Here is an 18,526-nt window from a genome sequence, read left to right as displayed (position 1 = left end):
CTCCCACCTTAGCCTCCCAAAGCACTACTACAGGCATGAGCCACTGCACCCAGCCTACAGTGGACTTTTGTAAATGTCAATCACACTGACAGCCTGGCAGAAAACCCTCCAATAGTTTTTCATTGCACTCAGAATAAAATTCAAATCAAAGACAAAAGGGTCCTGCCTGTTCTGACTCTGATTTACCTCCGTCAACCCACATCCCAGAGCAATGGGCCTTTATCACTCTGCTGGGGCCGTGAAGACCTCCTTACTGCTCCCCTAACCCATGAAACTTCAAGCTTCTGCCCCAGGACCTTTGTGCTTACTGCTCTCCAATCTGGAACGCACTTCGCTTGGATCTTTTTTTCCCTTTTTAAAGATGGTATCTCCCTACATTGCCCCATCTGGAGTGCGGTGGTTGTTCACAGGCATGATCATAGTGCATTGCAGCCTCGAACTCCCCATCTCAAGCAATCCTCCCAGCTCAGCCTCCTGAGTAGCTGGGACTAAAGGCACAGGACACCATACCTGGCTTCCAGTTCTCTCACTACATTCAAGAATCTACTCAGATGTGACCACCTTATAGCTGTGTTTTCACTACCTAATCTAAAATAGCACAGCACCCTCACAGACCTCTATTCCCCCTCCCTGAGCGCTCCATTCCTTTACCCATTCGTATCTCACATATCACTCATCACTACCAGACATCATATGGTTATGGTTTCTTCCCACCAGCATGTACAGCCCATGAGGTCTGGACCTTGTCTGTCCTGTTCACCACGATAACCCTGATACGTGGAACAGCACCTGGTGCACAGAGGCTATGCTGAATTCAGGCAGTGATTCAGGCAATGCCAGTGTGACATGGTACTGTGGCTAAAAACCCCTTCTCCGGGGAACCCGATAAGGCAGGCGTGGTGAGCTAAGTGGTCCATGCTGAGCCATAGGCAATGAACAAGCCTCTCCTTTAATGAGGAGGAGGTTGAAAGTGGTTATAAAAACTCAGGACAATAAACTTCTGATGTTCCTGAAACATCATCACCTTAGTGGTGATTCATAACCCCTCTTCTGCTTCTAAAATATAACATCTAACTTCACTGATAAATTCACTTCCAATAGAAGAAAAATACCTTCCGCCTGAGTCACTGATACTTCTAAGTTCTGTGTTAAGCACCTGAGGGTGAGGCGTGTGGGCTCTTTTATTTTGGGTTCACATTTAACATGCAGCTGCTGCAAAGGCATTTTAAGAACACGGAGGTGACTGAAAATAAACTCCTGCCAGCAGGTTACCCGACATCCTATTCACCCTCTGCTGAAGTGGAGTTCCCAGCCCCTGCCCCGCAGCCTGCCTTCCAAGCTTGAAATAAAACGACAATGCCACTTCAACTGGAGGTTGAATACTGTTTTCAATGACTTCCTGGTCATGCTTCTGAGACTGGGATGCGCATTATCTTAGGGAGATGCAAAGTCAAGCTAAAATGTGCAGGCTGGAGTGGCTTTGCCAGTTTGATGCTGACTGAGAAACATGGCCTGTGGCTATGAAATGAAGAAAATGATTTTACCCTCATCCCTTGGACTGCACAGGCAGCAGATAATAGGCAGTTGGCCCCAGTCATCCGGCCCTCGACCTTGATTTTATATATTTGCAAGGAGGGGCAGAGAGAGAGAGTGAGCAGAGGCTTTCAACCTGTGCTGTGGGCAGTCAGGAGGGCCCAGCAGTAGCCTGGCTCATAGGCAGACCTGACAGGGAAGAGGACTCTGCAGGAGGCTCCCCAAGTATGAGCCACTTGGACTCCAGCCCTGGCAGGCTGCTCTGTGCTGGGGCAAGTCTGGGAAGAAAGGCGCACAGCTAAGCGCCTGCAACTGACCACTGACCTCCAGCTTCCATGTTTGCATTTCAAAGCCATCAGAGAAATGTAATTTGCTTTGAAGGCAAGGTTATATTCGAAGCAGACTGGCCTCTCAACAAAGGGACAATGACCACTGCCTGCCTGATAAGCATCCCCCCAGGAGAGAGACTATCTGCCAGGGAGTGCGGGGCAGAGTGGCAGCTAAGTAAAGTTTTTCTGCATGGGAAAGCCTTTGAAGAGTCTAGAGGCCTCACCTAATCCAAATCACTGCAAGAGTTTGGAAGCACTCTATCAAACTGAAGCAAAGCTGTTCGCCAAAAAATTGACTTGGTTTGAGGAGTTGCAGGGACTGAAACGGTTTGTTTCCAACTTCCTTAACTGCAAAGCGTCAATTTGATGACCATATTTTCTGAATCCAAACATCTGGATTTAACATAGGCTTGTCCCCTGAAATACAAGGGGATATTATCACGATCTAGAGATGACCATAAATCTAGTAGGAAGGGTAGGAAAAGTGGAAGATACCTTTGATTTGGGTGATTTTTGCCTTCTCCCCATAAACTAAAGCAATTCAACTCTTCTTAGGGGCTCTGCCAGCAATATTGAGGCTGGAGGGACCAGAAGAGAGAGAGCACAACATGAAGTATAAAATTCCACCATCTCCATTCAAACACCAGCCTGGAGGTAGGAGAATGAATTAGGTGGTTGGTCGTTTTTCTCCCAAAGCCAGGATCCAATGACTCTGGGCTTTGGAAGGTAATGGAATTGAAAGTTCCGGAGGCTGTCTGCTGCTTTGGCTAAAATTCCTAGCATAAGGAACCTTTTTGGGTGAGGAAGATGACTCTCATTCCGGGTACAGGAGAACAAATCTTTGTCTTTTGTTTACCAATCCGATCCTCCATCGCGGATAAAGCAGTGCTATCCAGGAGCAGCAGAGCTCGCCCAGGGGAGATGGGCAGGGCCAACCTCCCAGTAACCAAGGAGGGCCTTGAAGTTTCCCATTTCACTGAGCTTGAAAAATCACCAACCACTCTAGTCTCCCTGGGTCATGCGCAGGCTGGGGATGATTGTAAAACAGATACAGCTCTGACTCACCTACAGTGGAATAACTAAAAGTGACTTTTCATATATGGTAGTCAGAATGAGTACCTAACGACCAGGTGCAGTGGCTCACGCCTGTAACCCCAGCACTTTGGGAGGCCAAGGCAGGCAGATCACTTGAGGCCAGGAGTTCCAGACCAGCCTGCCCAACATGGTGAAACCCCATCTCTACTAAAAATATGAAAATTAGCCTGGCGTGGTGGCACATGTCTGTGGTCTCAGTTACTTGGGATGCTGAGGCACGAGAATTGCTTGAACCCAGGAGGTGGAGGTTGCAGTGAGCCAAGACTCCAGCCTGGGTGGCAGAGCCAGACTCTGTCTCAAAAAAAAAAGGAGAAAAAAAAGCTCCTAGAGAGTGAAAGGAGCTTCTGGGAATCACGTCCAGTCCTCTCCAGGCACAGCTTTGATCACCACGAGCCAACATTCTACTTTATGGTCAGTAAACGGGTCCTTATCCCCCTCCTTTATTTCCTTTATGTTGCTTCAGTTATTGTTGGTACCTCAAAATCAAGTGGGTCAAGGGAAGGACAGTAAAAACTGAAATCTCCATTCCACATGCTCTTAATGGCTGGGAGGAAGAAGCTAAAACAGATGCCTGGAAGAAGGTTTTAAACTAAACCGTGGACTCCTGAGCCAGAACATGAATTCTTCACTGGCCGGTGCAGGCCTCGGAGCACCCCCACCACAGTCCCCTATTCTGGGGGTGGTTTGGACTGTGGGTGTCATCAGCACAAATGGGCTACGTGTCCTAAGGTGACTTCCAAGATTAGATGCAGCCTGCCCACGGAGTAAATCCCTCAGGGCACTGATGGAAAACAAAAATCGAACGGGGACCAAAAACTGTAGAAAAAGTACCATCAAGGGCGCAGAGAAAGAAATACAAATATAGTTTTCATTTAGAGAATTTAATGGAATTTAATGGTAAATTCCATTTACCCAGTTTATAAGAACTGTAAGAATAAGAAATTACTAAATGAGAGGAAGTACTAAATATAGGACTAAAAGATTTAAGAGGATGGAGGAGAAAAGAAGGGAAGCATCAAAAACCACAAATCGTAATGGAAAGGACCCAGTGCAGGCCACTGTACAGTGAGAGACCAGAGAGAGGTGACTTGTCCCCACTGACAAACGGAGCACAGCTGGGTCAAAAGCCCAGGACTCCACACTCAGGAGGATGCACTGTGCACTCCGTTGTCACTGCTTTTCTGGAGGGAGGCCGGAGAGGCTGAGAAAAGTGTAAACACACAGAGGAGGTTAGAGGAGGGGATGAAGATGGCAGAGAAGAGAGGAGGAAGCAGAGACTGAGAAAACTTGGGAGAGGAAGACAGGAGGAGAGCAGTGAGATATGAATGAGTTTCAACTCATTCATTCACAACATCAGCCTTTCAAGAGGATTAACTCTAAACAGACTATTTTCTAACTCACTTGGTTTGAATCACAGCAAGTTACTGCTGCCTTTTCAATTGTTCAACTGCTAATTCTTTAAAAAAAATATTTCAAGATACATTATAGCATTATTAACCATAGTCAGCATGTTGTACAATAGATCTCTTCAACTATTCCTCCTAATTTAACTGAAATTTTGTTGCTTTAATTCTTAAATCTCAAAAGGGTCACCTCCTACAGCTCACTGAAATGTGGGTTTCTGGCAAAAGCAATTATACCTGCAGGCTGGAAGATAGCAAGTGAAGAACCACACATTCTCCATTTCTCAGCCCAAGAAGTCGAGGACATGTGACTACCTGGTCAGTTCTAAGCCAAATACTGCTAAAAAACTGTTGTAGGGAGGAGTCTTGTGGGTTGACTAACTGGCCACAGGCGTCTGGCTTTTAGCAGTCTACATTTGCTACTAATCATGATTAGTCAATACTTTTCTAAACCAGTGCATGTTGACAAGTTTTCTGCAATGTTACCGACTTCTCAAAGAGGACTTGGTGCTGATTCAACCCAGCTGTGTTCTCTAAGTTCATCAAACATTTGTTTAGTGTGATAACCTCTGACCAGCTTTCAAGACACTTTATTCTTCCTGGCTTCATGAGCTAAGCTACTGTGGTGGAAGGTGTGTTCTACTTAAGTGAGAAACTGACTGACTGGAATGTACCACTCCACAGCCTCATATAAATCACAACATTCTTCCCAAGCAGTGGTCTGGAAAGCCACTGTGACCTGGCAGAGCTGTGATGCCATCAGCAGGGAGCTCTCCATGGATGGAGAGAAAGGCATCATTTCATCCTTTTATTTCCCCAAAGCGCTGGCTTTTGTCTCGCACCTACCATGCTTATCAGGATGATAAATTAATAAGCAATGCTGGGAGGGACGGCCTGATGAACCAACCCCCATTCCCCTGGATTTCGCCCACTTTAGACGCCTGACTCTACAGCGCTGCATTTGCCTGCCAGAGGCAAGACTGGCAGCCTGGGATGTGCCAAGCGCTTGGCTCTCAATTCAAAACAAAACGGTATAGGAGGGAATTTGTGAGTTAGCTGATTTGCAAACACTAGAGCAAGTCACCATGTAAACATTTGTCTTGTGTCTCTCAGGTTCTTCCATTTCTCTCAGGCAGCCACCTGGATGCCACCCTGACAGCATCAAAACATGCTGCTCCTCAAGTGACCAGTGAATCCCTGTTCACACTGAAATAAACCCAGCTTCTTTCAGACCATTAAAAAAGAAACCTGAAAGCCCCCCACAAAACAACAAAACAAAACAAAACCCAACCAAAAAACCTTCATGAAGCAGTCACCACAGAGCACACTAGTAAGTATGGTGGGAGAGCCTCCAGTGTTGTTCAGAATCAATGTTAGGCCAGCAGGTGTGTGCCCAAGTGTCCATGAACATGTCACTTGGAGGGAGCCATTGCCCAGGGAACCTGAATGAAAAAGGAGCTGCAGCTACACTCACATGGGTTGGCTGAGACTGTCCCATCACAAGTACATCCCGACTTTAAATAAAAGTTACTTGGGCATGTGAATACATTCTATACCCCCAACTCCAAATGCCAGTTTACTGAATCATCACACAAGCCAGCATATACTGGGTCTGACCAAACGTATGTGGTGAGTAACCATTTGGACTCTTCACTGTAAGCCTAAAAGTTAGTTCTTCTGTCTGCCCCCTTTTCACAGTTGAAGAAGTGTTGGGTGACTTGGCTGAAAATTCCACAGCAGAGCCAGAATCTGAACACAGATTAAGGATACAGATTCTGTCTTCTTTTGCTAAATTCACTTGCTTGGTAATAAAATAAAAAGCCTACATGACAAAAGACACTTAAAGGATATCACAGAGCACTGGTACTCCTATGTCCCCAAAGAACCTTCCCATTTAGCTTTAGTGTGACTATTTATTTCCAATTCACTCAACTCCAGGGTTGAAGCACCAATCATGGTAAATTAAAAAAAAAAAAAAAAGGGAGAGTTATAATCAGGAAGTTTTGAAAAATTGGAAAGAGGAAAAAACAACTAATGGTTGAATTATTTTCTTTGAACGTTTTGTAGTATTGCAGGGGCAGAAGGTCCTAACCAAGGTTATCTAATCTAGTTCTTGCCCCAGGCAGGATGACTTAAGTCATCCCAAAGAAAGGCAGGTTCACACAATTTGTAAAGATCTTCCTGAATTCTGCCTACCTGAGAGGCAAGTTATAAGCATCACTTGCCTGTCGGAGGCTCCACGAAATGCTCTGGAGCCTTTGAGAGGAAAGGTACAGCACAAATGCAAATTATTAACAATATAAATCAGCTCAGTTCCCGTAAGCATAGCCACCTAACCCAGCCGAAGGAATGCATGAGGAGCTACAATGCCAGTCTTTGTCAGAAAATATATTTATTATTGATAGTGAGTGAAGTAAAGATGTGAGTATTCACTATAGAGGTTACATCAGCCAAGGTTGCCTTCATATTGATAAAAATACCGTATCTCACTTGTAATCATAAACATTATTCCAGTAGAAGAGGTACATTTTCTCTCCTTTTTGTCTTCTTGCCTGTATAATCACCATAATAAGTTAAAATGAAACAGCTCTTACATAATCAAAGGAGAAAAGAGAGAGAAACCCAACATGCCACAGCCTCGACAATTCCACCCAGCACTGCGGCCTCCAGATCTGTTTTCTGGCTCTCTCCACCCAGCACTGCTGCCCCCAGATCTATGTTTTCTGGCTCTCTCCTCACCTAACTCCAATTAATTTAGCCCCCCACCCCATCCTACTTTGTTAGGGTGCAGGTTCACCACATGATGGGGCTAGCTCAGAAGAGAAACATTTTATGGTCAGTGGAAGTTGAATAGAAAGTACCAAATGGTGGAGAGGGCTGCCCTCCTCTTTTAATCATCATAAGAGGGTTTACTAATACTGAAGTGCGTCCTTTAATGACTGATCCCTGATCACGGCTTTGGCCCTTCAAACTGCTCCTGTTCAAAATGTGAAATGATTCTGCTGAATCCATTCTTGGTATCTCTCTTTAGTGGTCTTCTCATTAGTGGTCTTCTCTTCAAATGGGTTATTTTCTTACTAGGAAAAAAAATGTTCCATCTCTGGAATTAACGTTGATGGTGTTTTGCTCGTTCTGAGTTTTTATCCTCCCTTCTCAAGCATGCTCTGAAAGACAAACAGAAAGCGTAAGTTTTACCACCAGGAGAGGGCAAAAAATAAATGGCACTAACTATTTAGTATGATTTTTTCAAATTTCAATAGATATTGCTTTTCAAATATCTAACTTTAAAAACACAGAAAACAAGGCATATGCTTCCTGTTCTCAAAATATTGCTCCTTTAATCAACACCATCGCTTTATCACGTATGATCTTTAAATGACCCCTCTCACCACCATATGGGTTGAAAACTCCAACAAGGCTGGGCACGGTAGATTACGCATGTGATCCCAGCACTTTGGGAGGCCAAGTAGGGGGGCAGATCACTTGAGCCCAGGAGCTTGAAATCAGCCTGCGCAATACAGTGAAACTCTATCCCTACCAAAAACAAAAACATTAGCTGGGCATGGTGGTGTGTGCCTGTAGTCTCAGTTACTCGAGAGGCTGAGGTGGGAGGATCCTTTGAGCCTGGGAGGCAGAGGGTGCAGTGAGCCATGATCATGCCACTGTACTCCAACCTGGGCAACAGAGTAAGACTCTGTTTCTAATAGAAAGCAAAAGTGCTTCTGGTAGGGGCATCTGGAAATGTTGGGAGCATGGCTGACGGATGCAGTGATTGGGGGAAAGCTATGGCCAAGGCAGTGCAGGGATCAAACCCCAACTCCAAAGGTTCTGAGAGGGAATCTCTTCATTAGACAAACACAAGATTCCTTCTCGGAGAAGGAGAACACAGATGTTCATGTGCTCATGAGGCTGGACAGAGCTACACAGATTAGTACCTATGCCCAGATTGCAGAAACGGACCCTGCATTCTATTTAGTTATTTATTTGGGGGAATTTGGGGGATGTGGATGTAGACAGGAAGAATTCTTAACTATCAGATGAAAACTCTATACCCAGCTGAAATGGCGCTATACTGCCTCCATTTTTAGAGGTCTTTAAGAAGAAAAAAGTGTTACTTTCCCCTCTAGTTTTGCAACCACTCAGAGAGGCAAGGTGAGGCCGAGGTTGCCTCCAGTTCATCCATTACCACCTGCCTCCCGCCAGCACTCACCCTTCCAGCCATCCACACACCTGGCTCTCCACTGAGCTCCTACCAGGTACCACTGCACTCAGTTCAGTGCACTGGGGAAACCAATACACACACCGGTGGAACATTCAGGAATAATAAAAGTTAATAATTTGCTAACTTTTATTTATTTGCTAACTACATGCTAAAATTTATTTTATTGTATATACAGCATAACATTTAATAGGAACAAAATAGTATCTCGTAGAAAGTAATTTTTTCCTTCCTTCTGTTTCCCAGTTTCTGTGTCCCCTTCCAGAGACGGTCACAGTTCACAAGAGGAATGGTTCTGCCTGGTGCAGAGGGCAAGCTTGTAGCTGGAGTGAGCAGGGAAGGCTTCTCCAAAGACCTTCCACCATGGAGAGAATCCAGGGGGAGGACTGGCGTGGGACTGGGAGGAACGAGGGGAGAAAGCAGTGGCCAGGATTCAGGGAGAAAACAAGTCCAGCACACACAGAATCCTGAGGGGTGAGGCCTAGCTGGAAGAAAGAGTACATGTGCAGGACTGACCAAGAGAAAGGGTGGAAAGAGGGCCCAGGACGGACGCCAGGCTGAGACATATCCTGCTAGTCACAGAAAACCTAGAGGAATGCTTTTACATAGGAGAATGGCATTTAGGAATGTTAACCTGACATCCTTGGCACGATGGATCCAACAGAGGGAAGTCTGCAGGTAGGAAGGCCAAGGAGGAGGTAGATTAGAAACCAGACAAGGGCGGAAACAAGAGCTAGAGCTACACGGGAAGAAAAAGGGAAATGGTGACACCCAAGGTATCGGAGGATCCTCGGTGACAAGGACAGTGATGGGGTCACCAAGAGAAACAGGGAAGTCAGTGAGATCCTGAGAAGGAGGAGGATGACTTAAATTTTGGGTTTGTCAGACAATTTTGGGTGAGACAGCCAAAATGGAAATGTCTAGAAGGAAGTTGCAGGCCTTCTGAGGTCAAAAGTCTCTAGACACAATGATGTAGGGTCAAAAATTTAAAAATGATTGAAATTAAGGTGACAGAACAGAAAGAGCAGAAGTCAAACAAGATGGTGTATTGGGTTACAGGAGCAAAGGGTGGATAGATTATCCTAAAGTGTCCATCATTATAGCTTTCTAAGAAGCCTATGTCCATAGGGCACAAAATAAGATATAAAGGCAAGTAAACTTAGACATAACACACACACAGTGATCAGAAAAACAATGATTATGTCACACAGAAAGTAAATTTAAAAAGCCAGATGCATTTAGAGAAAACAGGAAAAACCAAGTAGGTGCAGTGGAAGATTCTGCTCGGCAGAGTTGTCCTGTAAGAACTCACTGGAATATGAGGCACAAGACCCATGTTTGTTGGGAAAATAACACACTGAGCAGCCACCATGTAAGAGACACCACCTGGCAGTGTCACAGCGTCACAGCATCTCAGCTATGCTTGCCTGCTTGTGAACTGATCTGTGTGAGTCTCTCCAAGTACATGGATGATAAGTTCTCTGAATTCCAGGTATGTAGACAACCTCACTACATCATGCTTTATTAAATACAAAATGGAAGCCAGTATAAAGCAGATCTATACTGAGCCTATCTAAAGGAATTCAGTTACCACAGAGAGTGATCTCTTTATAAATGATGGCACTGGGCCATTTGCATTTGTGGGGTTATAGGTTCACTGCTTTCTTCAACACACTGATGGGAGCTTGGAGCTGTCACCTGCCTGGTCAAGATTACATAGCTGTGTCCCTCTCTACAATTTTGGGCTTAGGGTTATAAGGATAACCACAGGACAATGCACCTCTTTTCAAATATTGCAAAATAATCTGCAGCTGCCACAACTTAATGAAGCAATAGTTAAAGAGTGTTATCGCGAGTCTAGAGATTTTTTTTACCCTGTTCTCCCTGCAACCTCAACCAAATATAGATGGGTAATTTTTCAACCAAATCATATCATGCTAAGAATGTTAGGCTATCTTTCAGAAAGAGGGACAAGATGGGACCTGGCTGGTCTGAGGATGAGCAGGCCAGTCTCACATAAAGACACTAAATAACATTTTATAACCCCTTTAACCACATTCACAAAATACCCTGTTACATGTATTAAAATTCTGATCCTCAAAGACAGCACAGTGGTTCAGTTGATTTGTGGTGACTCCTTGAAGACATGTGGGACCACCAGAGAAAAGCACCAGGGCTGATCTATAAACATTTTGTCACACTGCACTCACTGGCTACCAAAGGGTGGCAGAGGTGGTACAAAACCATCTCAATTCTATCTGAGAAATTAACAAACACAATGGCAGGCTGGATTTTTAAAAAAGATGAATTCATCTGTCAAACATTCTGGGTTATTATTATATTCCAGCTATGCAACAAAACCTGCTCCAACCCAGACCCCAGGGCTTTTGGCTGGAGGGATCTGAAGGTCTGGTGGGGTCTGTGTTATTCAGCTTTCACCTTATAGGTTCTTCTACTGTCTCTATTGGTTCTGTAAGTAGCTGCTGTTGGGCTGAATTTCAACGCTGCATAAATTTAACACTGCATAAATTAACATAGGAAATTCCCTAAAGAATGAGGGAGAAGCTTTGCAAGTTATAAAAAATTGCTTCCTTCATTTAAGGAACTGCTAACACTTAATCTTAATGTGGAGAAAGAGATTCCTTGCTTTTGCTCATCATTCACGTATTTGGGCCTGCAGAAACTCCTTTTATAAACAGCTGGGTAAATCACCAAAAGAAGAGAGTGGTTCAGGCATGAACACTGCTCTTTTCCCAAGTCTTTTTCTCATTCAAGCCACTGAGGAACAACCGGAGCTCACAAATAAGAACAGCGCCCCTGGAGACCTGAGACTGCACGTCATTTCCGCTTATTAAAACCTTCCTAACCATCCTAACCACTTGCCTCAAATATTTTTGTTACGCAGTAATCTCATCCACTGATTTTTGAATCACGGCTTTCTTGGAGGGGTTGACTATCATAGCAGCATGCCAGCTACTGTCTGTGTTGATAATTTAAGAGAAATGGTGGCAACCCTGGGTTGCCAACCAATCATCACGAAGAGAAAAGGGGTTTGTCTTTTAAGATACCACTCAGGGTGCTTGTCTCTGGGTGAGCTTACCCAGCGCCTCACCAAGACTTCAGGCCTCATAAAGCTGGGTAGAGAAGCAGGAAGGTTTACCTAACCAAGGAAAAATGAAACTGGAGATGTGTCCTGGCACAGACCTGGTCTCAAGATACGAGTTTCACTAAGGAGGGTCAGGAAAAGTGGGGAGTGGGAGACACTGGAGCTTCGAAGGAAAAAGACAGAATGAGAAGACTGTGCATGAGACAGGAAGGAAAAGTCATCTATAAATTGAATTTATGGGAAGCAAAAAGCGAGTTTTGCTTGTGCACCAAGTACTGTTCTTCACTACCTGGAAATCTGATTAGTTCACTTATTTTGTTTTCAATATGTGTCTATTCCCTGCAGCAAGAGCTGTTTGTTCTTTGTTCCTCCTGCTTTGGAGGAAATACAAGTTAACTTTTTTCTGCCTGGATCTTGCTTTATATCTTCTATGACAAATGCTCTGTATAATATTCAAATTAAGTTACAAGTAATTAACTGTTTATACAGCCAGCTGCAATAACAGACAAAACACTAATGTACTGCAGTTCTAACTTTTGAAGGACGAGCACGAGAAAAGAAATACCTATTAAGAAAAATGAAAATCTATTACCATGGTTGTATTTCTTCTATTAAACTCAGATTTTAAAAAAAGAGAAAATGTCACGAAGCAACGATTACTCTCGGAAAGTGGTTTAGAAAAGGATTCCTATGATGGAACAGGCTGGGGTAAGAAATTTAAAGTTTGGAATTTTGTTTGCTTTGATCTGACTCTAAATTCAAAGGGCTGCCCTACCAAAAGATGGGAAATCTATTATGAAATACCCACGCGTCAGTCACCCTGTGTACCAGCATCCCAGCTGGGCAATTAATAAATGTCATCAGGTGATGATGATAAAGCAGCTTTCGAACACAATAAAAACATGCTCCTGGAGGGCTTCCCAGAAAGTTAACCTTCTTGATTATCTTCATGCTCTCTGAAAGTGGCCACTGTGTACATTGGGGGGACCCAGACAGGGTGACTGGGAGCAGCAGAACCAAGGGAGGGTCTGGTCATAGCTGTGAGCTAGTCAGGGGACTGGGGTCACCTACTGTCTCTATGGAAGCAAGAGAAGAGGGGAAGAGGATCTCTTTTCAAGGCTTCCATCCTCTTCCCATGTCATCTTCCAATTTGCTCCTAAGCCTAAAGATTCATTCCTAGGGTTGGTCTGATGAGAGCTCTGCCAGGTAGCTTTGACCTGTGGGGAGTCACAGCTCCCCATCTCCCAAAAGATGGAAAACAAGGACTTGGCAGGACCTCTGAAAGGTCAAAGACCTTTAGTGCAATTCGGGCCAATGGCTCTAAGAGCAATCGTTTTCAAACTTTGGGTACAGAGTCTTCTGGGAAATTTGGTCAAAGTTCGGATGCCCAGGCCTCACCCCAGACCTTTTGAATCAGAATTGCCAGGGATGGGGATTGGGTGGGTACATTTTAAAAAACCCCTCAGGGGATTCTGATGCTCACCCACATGTGAGATCTGACATGACAGGAAAAATACCCTGGTTTTGAATTTAAAAGTGGGCTGTTTGGTCTGGGTTCTGCCCTTCTATAGATCATTTGAATTCTCTGGAAGCTAATTTTTGCACATGAAAACATGAGGTTGGGTTACATGATCTCTAGGCTCCTTTTAGCTCCAACAGCCTATAAGTCTATTAAATCATTTGCATCTAATGGAGAGTTCATCTGAAAACAATGATAACACACAGCTTGCTCTGGCAATAGGTTTTTCTTTCAAGAACTTTGATTTTTAAGCAAAAGCTACTACTATGTTTTCAGGACCCCTTCATACTCAAAATATGTCACAGACTTAGGAGCACTGAATCCTGGTCTAATATAAATACAGTTCACAGGGGAGATGAAATGCATTGTCCTTCAGAAGGCGGACAGAAATTGTGCCAGGGCAAATTCCTCCATATGCACTGAGCCTGAGGCTTTGACTTAGGAAGCCAACCAAATACTGGAGATGTCAATGGTATTTTAGAAACGAGACAACAGGGTCCACTAGCCTTAAGTTGGAGAGCTGTCATATTAGGATCTAGCCTCATTTACTGGGTCCTGACCCCGTATTCCTCACTGCGGCCAGGTTCCTTTCTGATTTCTCCAAAGAGATCAGCAGGAAGCATGTAGGTCTGAGGTGGGGTAGTCTCATTTACAAGACGTCCTTATTGTGTGAGCTGAGCTACCTGTTTGCGTGGCTACTGCCCCACTGCCTGTTTACTGCCTGAACTTCTGCTATGGTCTGGGGGACCCCTGACGGACTCATCATCTAACTTCAGGTCCCACACTGACCTCCGTCCCTTGGGCATCTCCTGGGGTTGGTCCTTGCTTCTGGTCCCAGTTTGCCCTTGGTTGACAGGCTCCAGGTTGCTGGCTTCCTGCTCTGTTTTCAGAATCCCTCACTTCCCATGGTACTTCACAGGATGAAAGGCATCACAATCCAGGGGAGGCTTACGACTGGCTGGAGGAAGCCTGCATTTTCTAATGGCCTTTATTAGCCGGCAGGCTACATTCTGCCAGCCAGCGCAGAGACAGCTGTTTTTCACTTCACTGACTTTGGAGAAACTGTGAAACTGTTTCTATTCCCTCCCAGTTCTTTCTGCCACCTTGGCTTCCCCAGGGCTGTCAGGTGTGTGAACCTCAAGGAAAGGGTACGTAGCAATGGGAGGCCAGGCGGCAGCAGACCAATCAGAAATGCAAGTGTTCTTCCCAAGTGAACGTTAAAGATGAACAGCAAAATTTAAGAGGCGAAGGCACAAATACTGGAGGTCTCAAAAGGAGACGTGCTGCTTGTACCACATGAGCCATGTCTCTTCATCTGAGTGCGCCTATGAACAGGCACGCTTATGCACACCACCTTTTGCTCTCTATACATGAAGGCAGAATCAGACCTAGAATAACAGAGCTAGATGGCCCTCATGAATCACCTGGTTCAAACCTTCAATTTATCAAAGCAACTGAAGTTCAAGTCACCATAATTAGATTAGGATGGCAGCAATAGCATTTCCTATAAACCCCACTCTCCCAGTGAACACAGAATGTGCCATAAGGGTCCAGCCAGCTTCTGCACTTTTCTGTCAATAGCAGCAGGGCTGGGAAAAAGCTGAAACGCTTAGACTAGCGACTCCCAATGTAGTCCAATTCTGCAAGTAAATAGCAGAGAAGTGGTATGTCCCAGGGAATGGTCCCAGAGGTAATGCAGGTCTGACAGCAAACCCTTTCGACACCCTTCCCCTTTTTTAAAAAAAAGAAGTTGGGCACACTTTGGTCTACCCGTGAGCAAATAAGATTGGCTTCTCGTTCCTACTCCTTTCCATTTCTCCTGTAAGGTAGGTGTAGTAAGATAGAATGGGAACCTGGCATCAAAAGTAAGAAGAGGTAATCCAATCTTGCCGAGCTTGAGAAAGTTACGAGGCTAAGCAGATATGAGAAATAAAAGACACAGAAGTATGTATCAATCGATGTGCTCCTTCATTTGTAAATGCTGTATCTCATATAGCCAGCCAGCCGGTAGCTTTTAAGTCTTAGAAGTAATAATTAGAGCTATTTAATATCTCTTTACACTCAGGAAGAGCACATAACTTAATACACAAGAACTAATAGTCTAAATGTCTCATGTCAACCCATGAGAAATTGTTGAAGAACAGCTGAAGAAACACTGATGTGAATAAGTGGATAAATAAGCAGAGAGGAACAGTAAGGCTAAGGAATATCTGGAAATTTTCCCATCAGTAAAACCTATTAGTCTCTAGAACAATGCCCCAGGGAACCGGTGAAAGGCCAATCTTATGAGTTATTTAAAAGTGGAGTGGACTTAGCCATTGGAATTATTCCATGGGGGAACCCCTTGCACTGTGCGAGATATGAGCAACACAACCTAATGGCTTGTGGTCATGTGCAGTGTTTTCCATGTTTAGCATGTCCAGCTTGTTGTCTGGATTTAACAGGAAATATAACAAGGGAATATAAGAAGTTGGCCCATGAGGAACTGCTAAAACAGGCAGTAGGGACCATGTATCTTGCTGGAGTCTCTTCAAACAATAGGGGCACAGCTGGGGTCACAAGATTAGACTAAATTCACAAGGAGCAAAAGGACAACCTGGTATTGGAGGGAAAGTAACTGCTTGTGAAACGCTGACAGAAGCTCCTTCTGGCCACTGTGGCGTGATCTTAAAATGGGCCAGTGCCAAGCTGCCCCTTTCATCACAGGCTTCATCAACCCACTCCCCACGTGTGACCTTCAGACTCTGTCCCCCGCTCGTTAGATCTTCCATGTTCTGTGCCCTCCCTTTATTGCTTCCGCTCTCCCTTTCCCTCACTGACTTATTTCTGTATTAGTGGATGATGGATGGATGCCCCTTCACAAACTTACCCACTCAAAAACCAAACACCACTTACGTATTTTGAAATTTTTTGTTTTTATGGCAAGGTACATCTTGGTCTAGCTGTGATTTACTATTGTGACTTCCCTGAGTTTCAATGCTCTCAACTGGAAAATGGTGAAAATAAAACCATCTCTATTTACATCTCAGGTTGTCATAAGAAAACAAGTAAAAGAATGGATGTGAAATGACCGTGCACTCCTAACTACTGCAGAAATGTCAGGCAGTGCAGCTTCTTGGTTCTTGTCCATTTCAATGTTGCCCATCTTAGGAAAAAAGGTTTGACGACTTCTATCTTTTTAATACTAACTTGTATTATACACCTCCTAATAACGGAATACAAGAGCCATGAAAACAATAGATACTCCAAACATACTAGCTGAAAATAACAGACTGGAGATTGAGGGGGAAAAAAGAGGGTCTCTTTTGAAATCATTAATAATAATTTGATGCTTTTGGCTGACCTGTTTAGTAAATTTCCGCACAATAATGCAACTGAGGAAAGAAGGGGAAAAATAAGATTTACTGAATACTTTATATAAAGGTAATCCTTACAACATTACCCCAATTTACAGATGAGAAAACTCAAGCCCCAAGATCACAGAGCTAGTAAAAGGACAGGGTACAAACTCAGGTCTGCCAGATTCAAACTCGCTATCGCACCATGTGGCGTATTTCATTTTGTCATAACTTAACTTTGCTTTATCCTATTAATATATACCATTGATGTCACAGGACTATGTGTAGATAATTCTACACAACTCAGACAGGCAGGATGGGGTCAGCACTCCCAATGCCCCTGCGGCTGCCACTGTGGTAATGTTACAAATCACATGGCACAAACAGGCCCGTATGTTAGAGACCAGCATTGAAACATACACTTTGTCACAGTCACTCTTTTCCACTGGCCACCACCTCAATAAGGCACTATTATCAAGTTAGAAAAATCCATGAATCAACCTACAAGTCCCAAGTCCTTCAGTTTGTATTCATATTGAAGGCTGGGGTTTATTAAGAGCATATCAGAAGCTATTTTCGACAAATAAAATGTACTAACTTAACATTAGCAACATTACCTCTACCAAAGACCTTTAAAGAAAAGGATTCCTGGCATGCTACTAAGAGTTATGCTACAAGCAAGAAACAGAAAAAAGTTGCCAGCCACTAGGCTTTTAAGGACAACATAGGCTTTTAATAAATATTGATTATATTTTTTTCCACCAATGTTACTGTTATTTTCCAGCTATCCAGACAATACTAACCCTCCCATCGAATATTTGCAGAGTATAAAAATTTTACACCAAGTGATATTATTATAACTACAGCAAATTAGGCTGCAGAAAGGCATGCTGTGTAACTCAAACACTAGATTTAGTTGGGTTAGAAGGTCAAATCTATGGAGTTTGTCAGCAGAAGGAATCAAGGTTTCCAACAATTTCCGCCTCTCAGAACAACCTATATCCAACTGTTAAATTGGTTAAATGATAGGCAATTATGTGACCTGCCAGAATGGATAATTTGCTTCAGGGTTTATCATTAGCTTTCTAAAGTACATAAATTAGAGAAAATGCACGTCCTGTGAACATCGTATTATTCTGATATGAAGGGTCAAGAGAAGAATATGGCTATGGTCTATAAAAGCAGTGGAATTCTTTTTTAAATGCTATCTCTGGTTTCCCTTTCCCTGTCCAATTAAGTGGACTCTGTCAAACTAGTGGAAGGGTTGGACAGTGACTGAACGGTGGGGTTTCTTTTTTAACCTGGCCCTCTGCCTGACTACCTGCTGCTTATGGGCCCAAAGGTGCCAGCTCTTAATCTGCATCCTCTTCACTGGCTCTAAATATTGGCCTCAAAGTATGAGGAATGACCTTGAGAACATTATTATTAGAAGACAAAAGCTCAGGGCAAGTGGAGAAAAGTATAATCTTAGTAGAATCCTTTTTTCTGCAAGTAAATGAGTTGAACGCAAGGAAGATATGGGCTCTTTGACAATGATCGGACAGAAGTTATGCCCTAATCAACTCATTACAGTAATTCTTGATGATGACGACTAGGGCTTAGAAAGCCTTTTCACACACAGCGGCCCACTTAGTCCTTACCACTGCCCCAGGTCATCCAGTTTTCGATTTGCCCAGTGCCCCCACTGGCCTGGCTGGCACACCTACCTGTTTGGCATGATTGACACAGTGCATATACTGGGTGGCCAGAGAGGAGCATTTGAGGGTCTGGTGGGTGTTCTCACGGTAACACTGAAGAATTTTGGCCTGCAGATCAGCACAGACTGGATGAGACTCATACCGCCTGAAAACAAACACAGGGACCGCTGAGACCAATGGTCTTCATTCAGAATAACAATCAAGGTTAAAGAACACACAAAACGTACAGTAAGACACAGATGTTGCAAATGTAGAAAAAAGTTTAAGAGAAAGAATTTTCCTTAAAC

At 43.9% G+C, this 18,526-nt stretch overlaps 1 protein-coding gene across 4 annotated transcripts in view; it reads right to left on the bottom strand.

Annotated features, from left to right (window-relative positions):
• Positions 1-6,727: 6,727 nt before the first annotated feature.
• Positions 6,728-18,526, bottom strand: part of CHCHD3 (coiled-coil-helix-coiled-coil-helix domain containing 3) — a 296,929-nt gene continuing 285,130 nt past the window's right edge. For 2 of the 4 annotated variants that reach the window (XM_011995831.1, XM_011995832.1), the window contains one exon: positions 17,838-18,384. In XM_011995831.1, the coding sequence (XP_011851221.1) occupies positions 18,195-18,384 (190 nt within the window). In that variant the 3' untranslated portion in view covers positions 17,838-18,194. Of the gene's footprint in view, positions 7,525-17,837; positions 18,385-18,526 lie in introns of those variants that run through there. The other 2 variants (XM_011995834.1, XM_011995833.1) reach the window with 2 other exon arrangements.

Source organism: Mandrillus leucophaeus, unplaced genomic scaffold (assembly GCF_000951045.1).
Source record: "Mandrillus leucophaeus isolate KB7577 unplaced genomic scaffold, Mleu.le_1.0 Scaffold5, whole genome shotgun sequence".
NCBI lineage: Eukaryota > Metazoa > Chordata > Mammalia > Primates > Cercopithecidae > Mandrillus > Mandrillus leucophaeus.
Note: the sequence above shows the minus strand (reverse complement) of the source record. Positions and strands in the feature narration are given on the sequence as shown.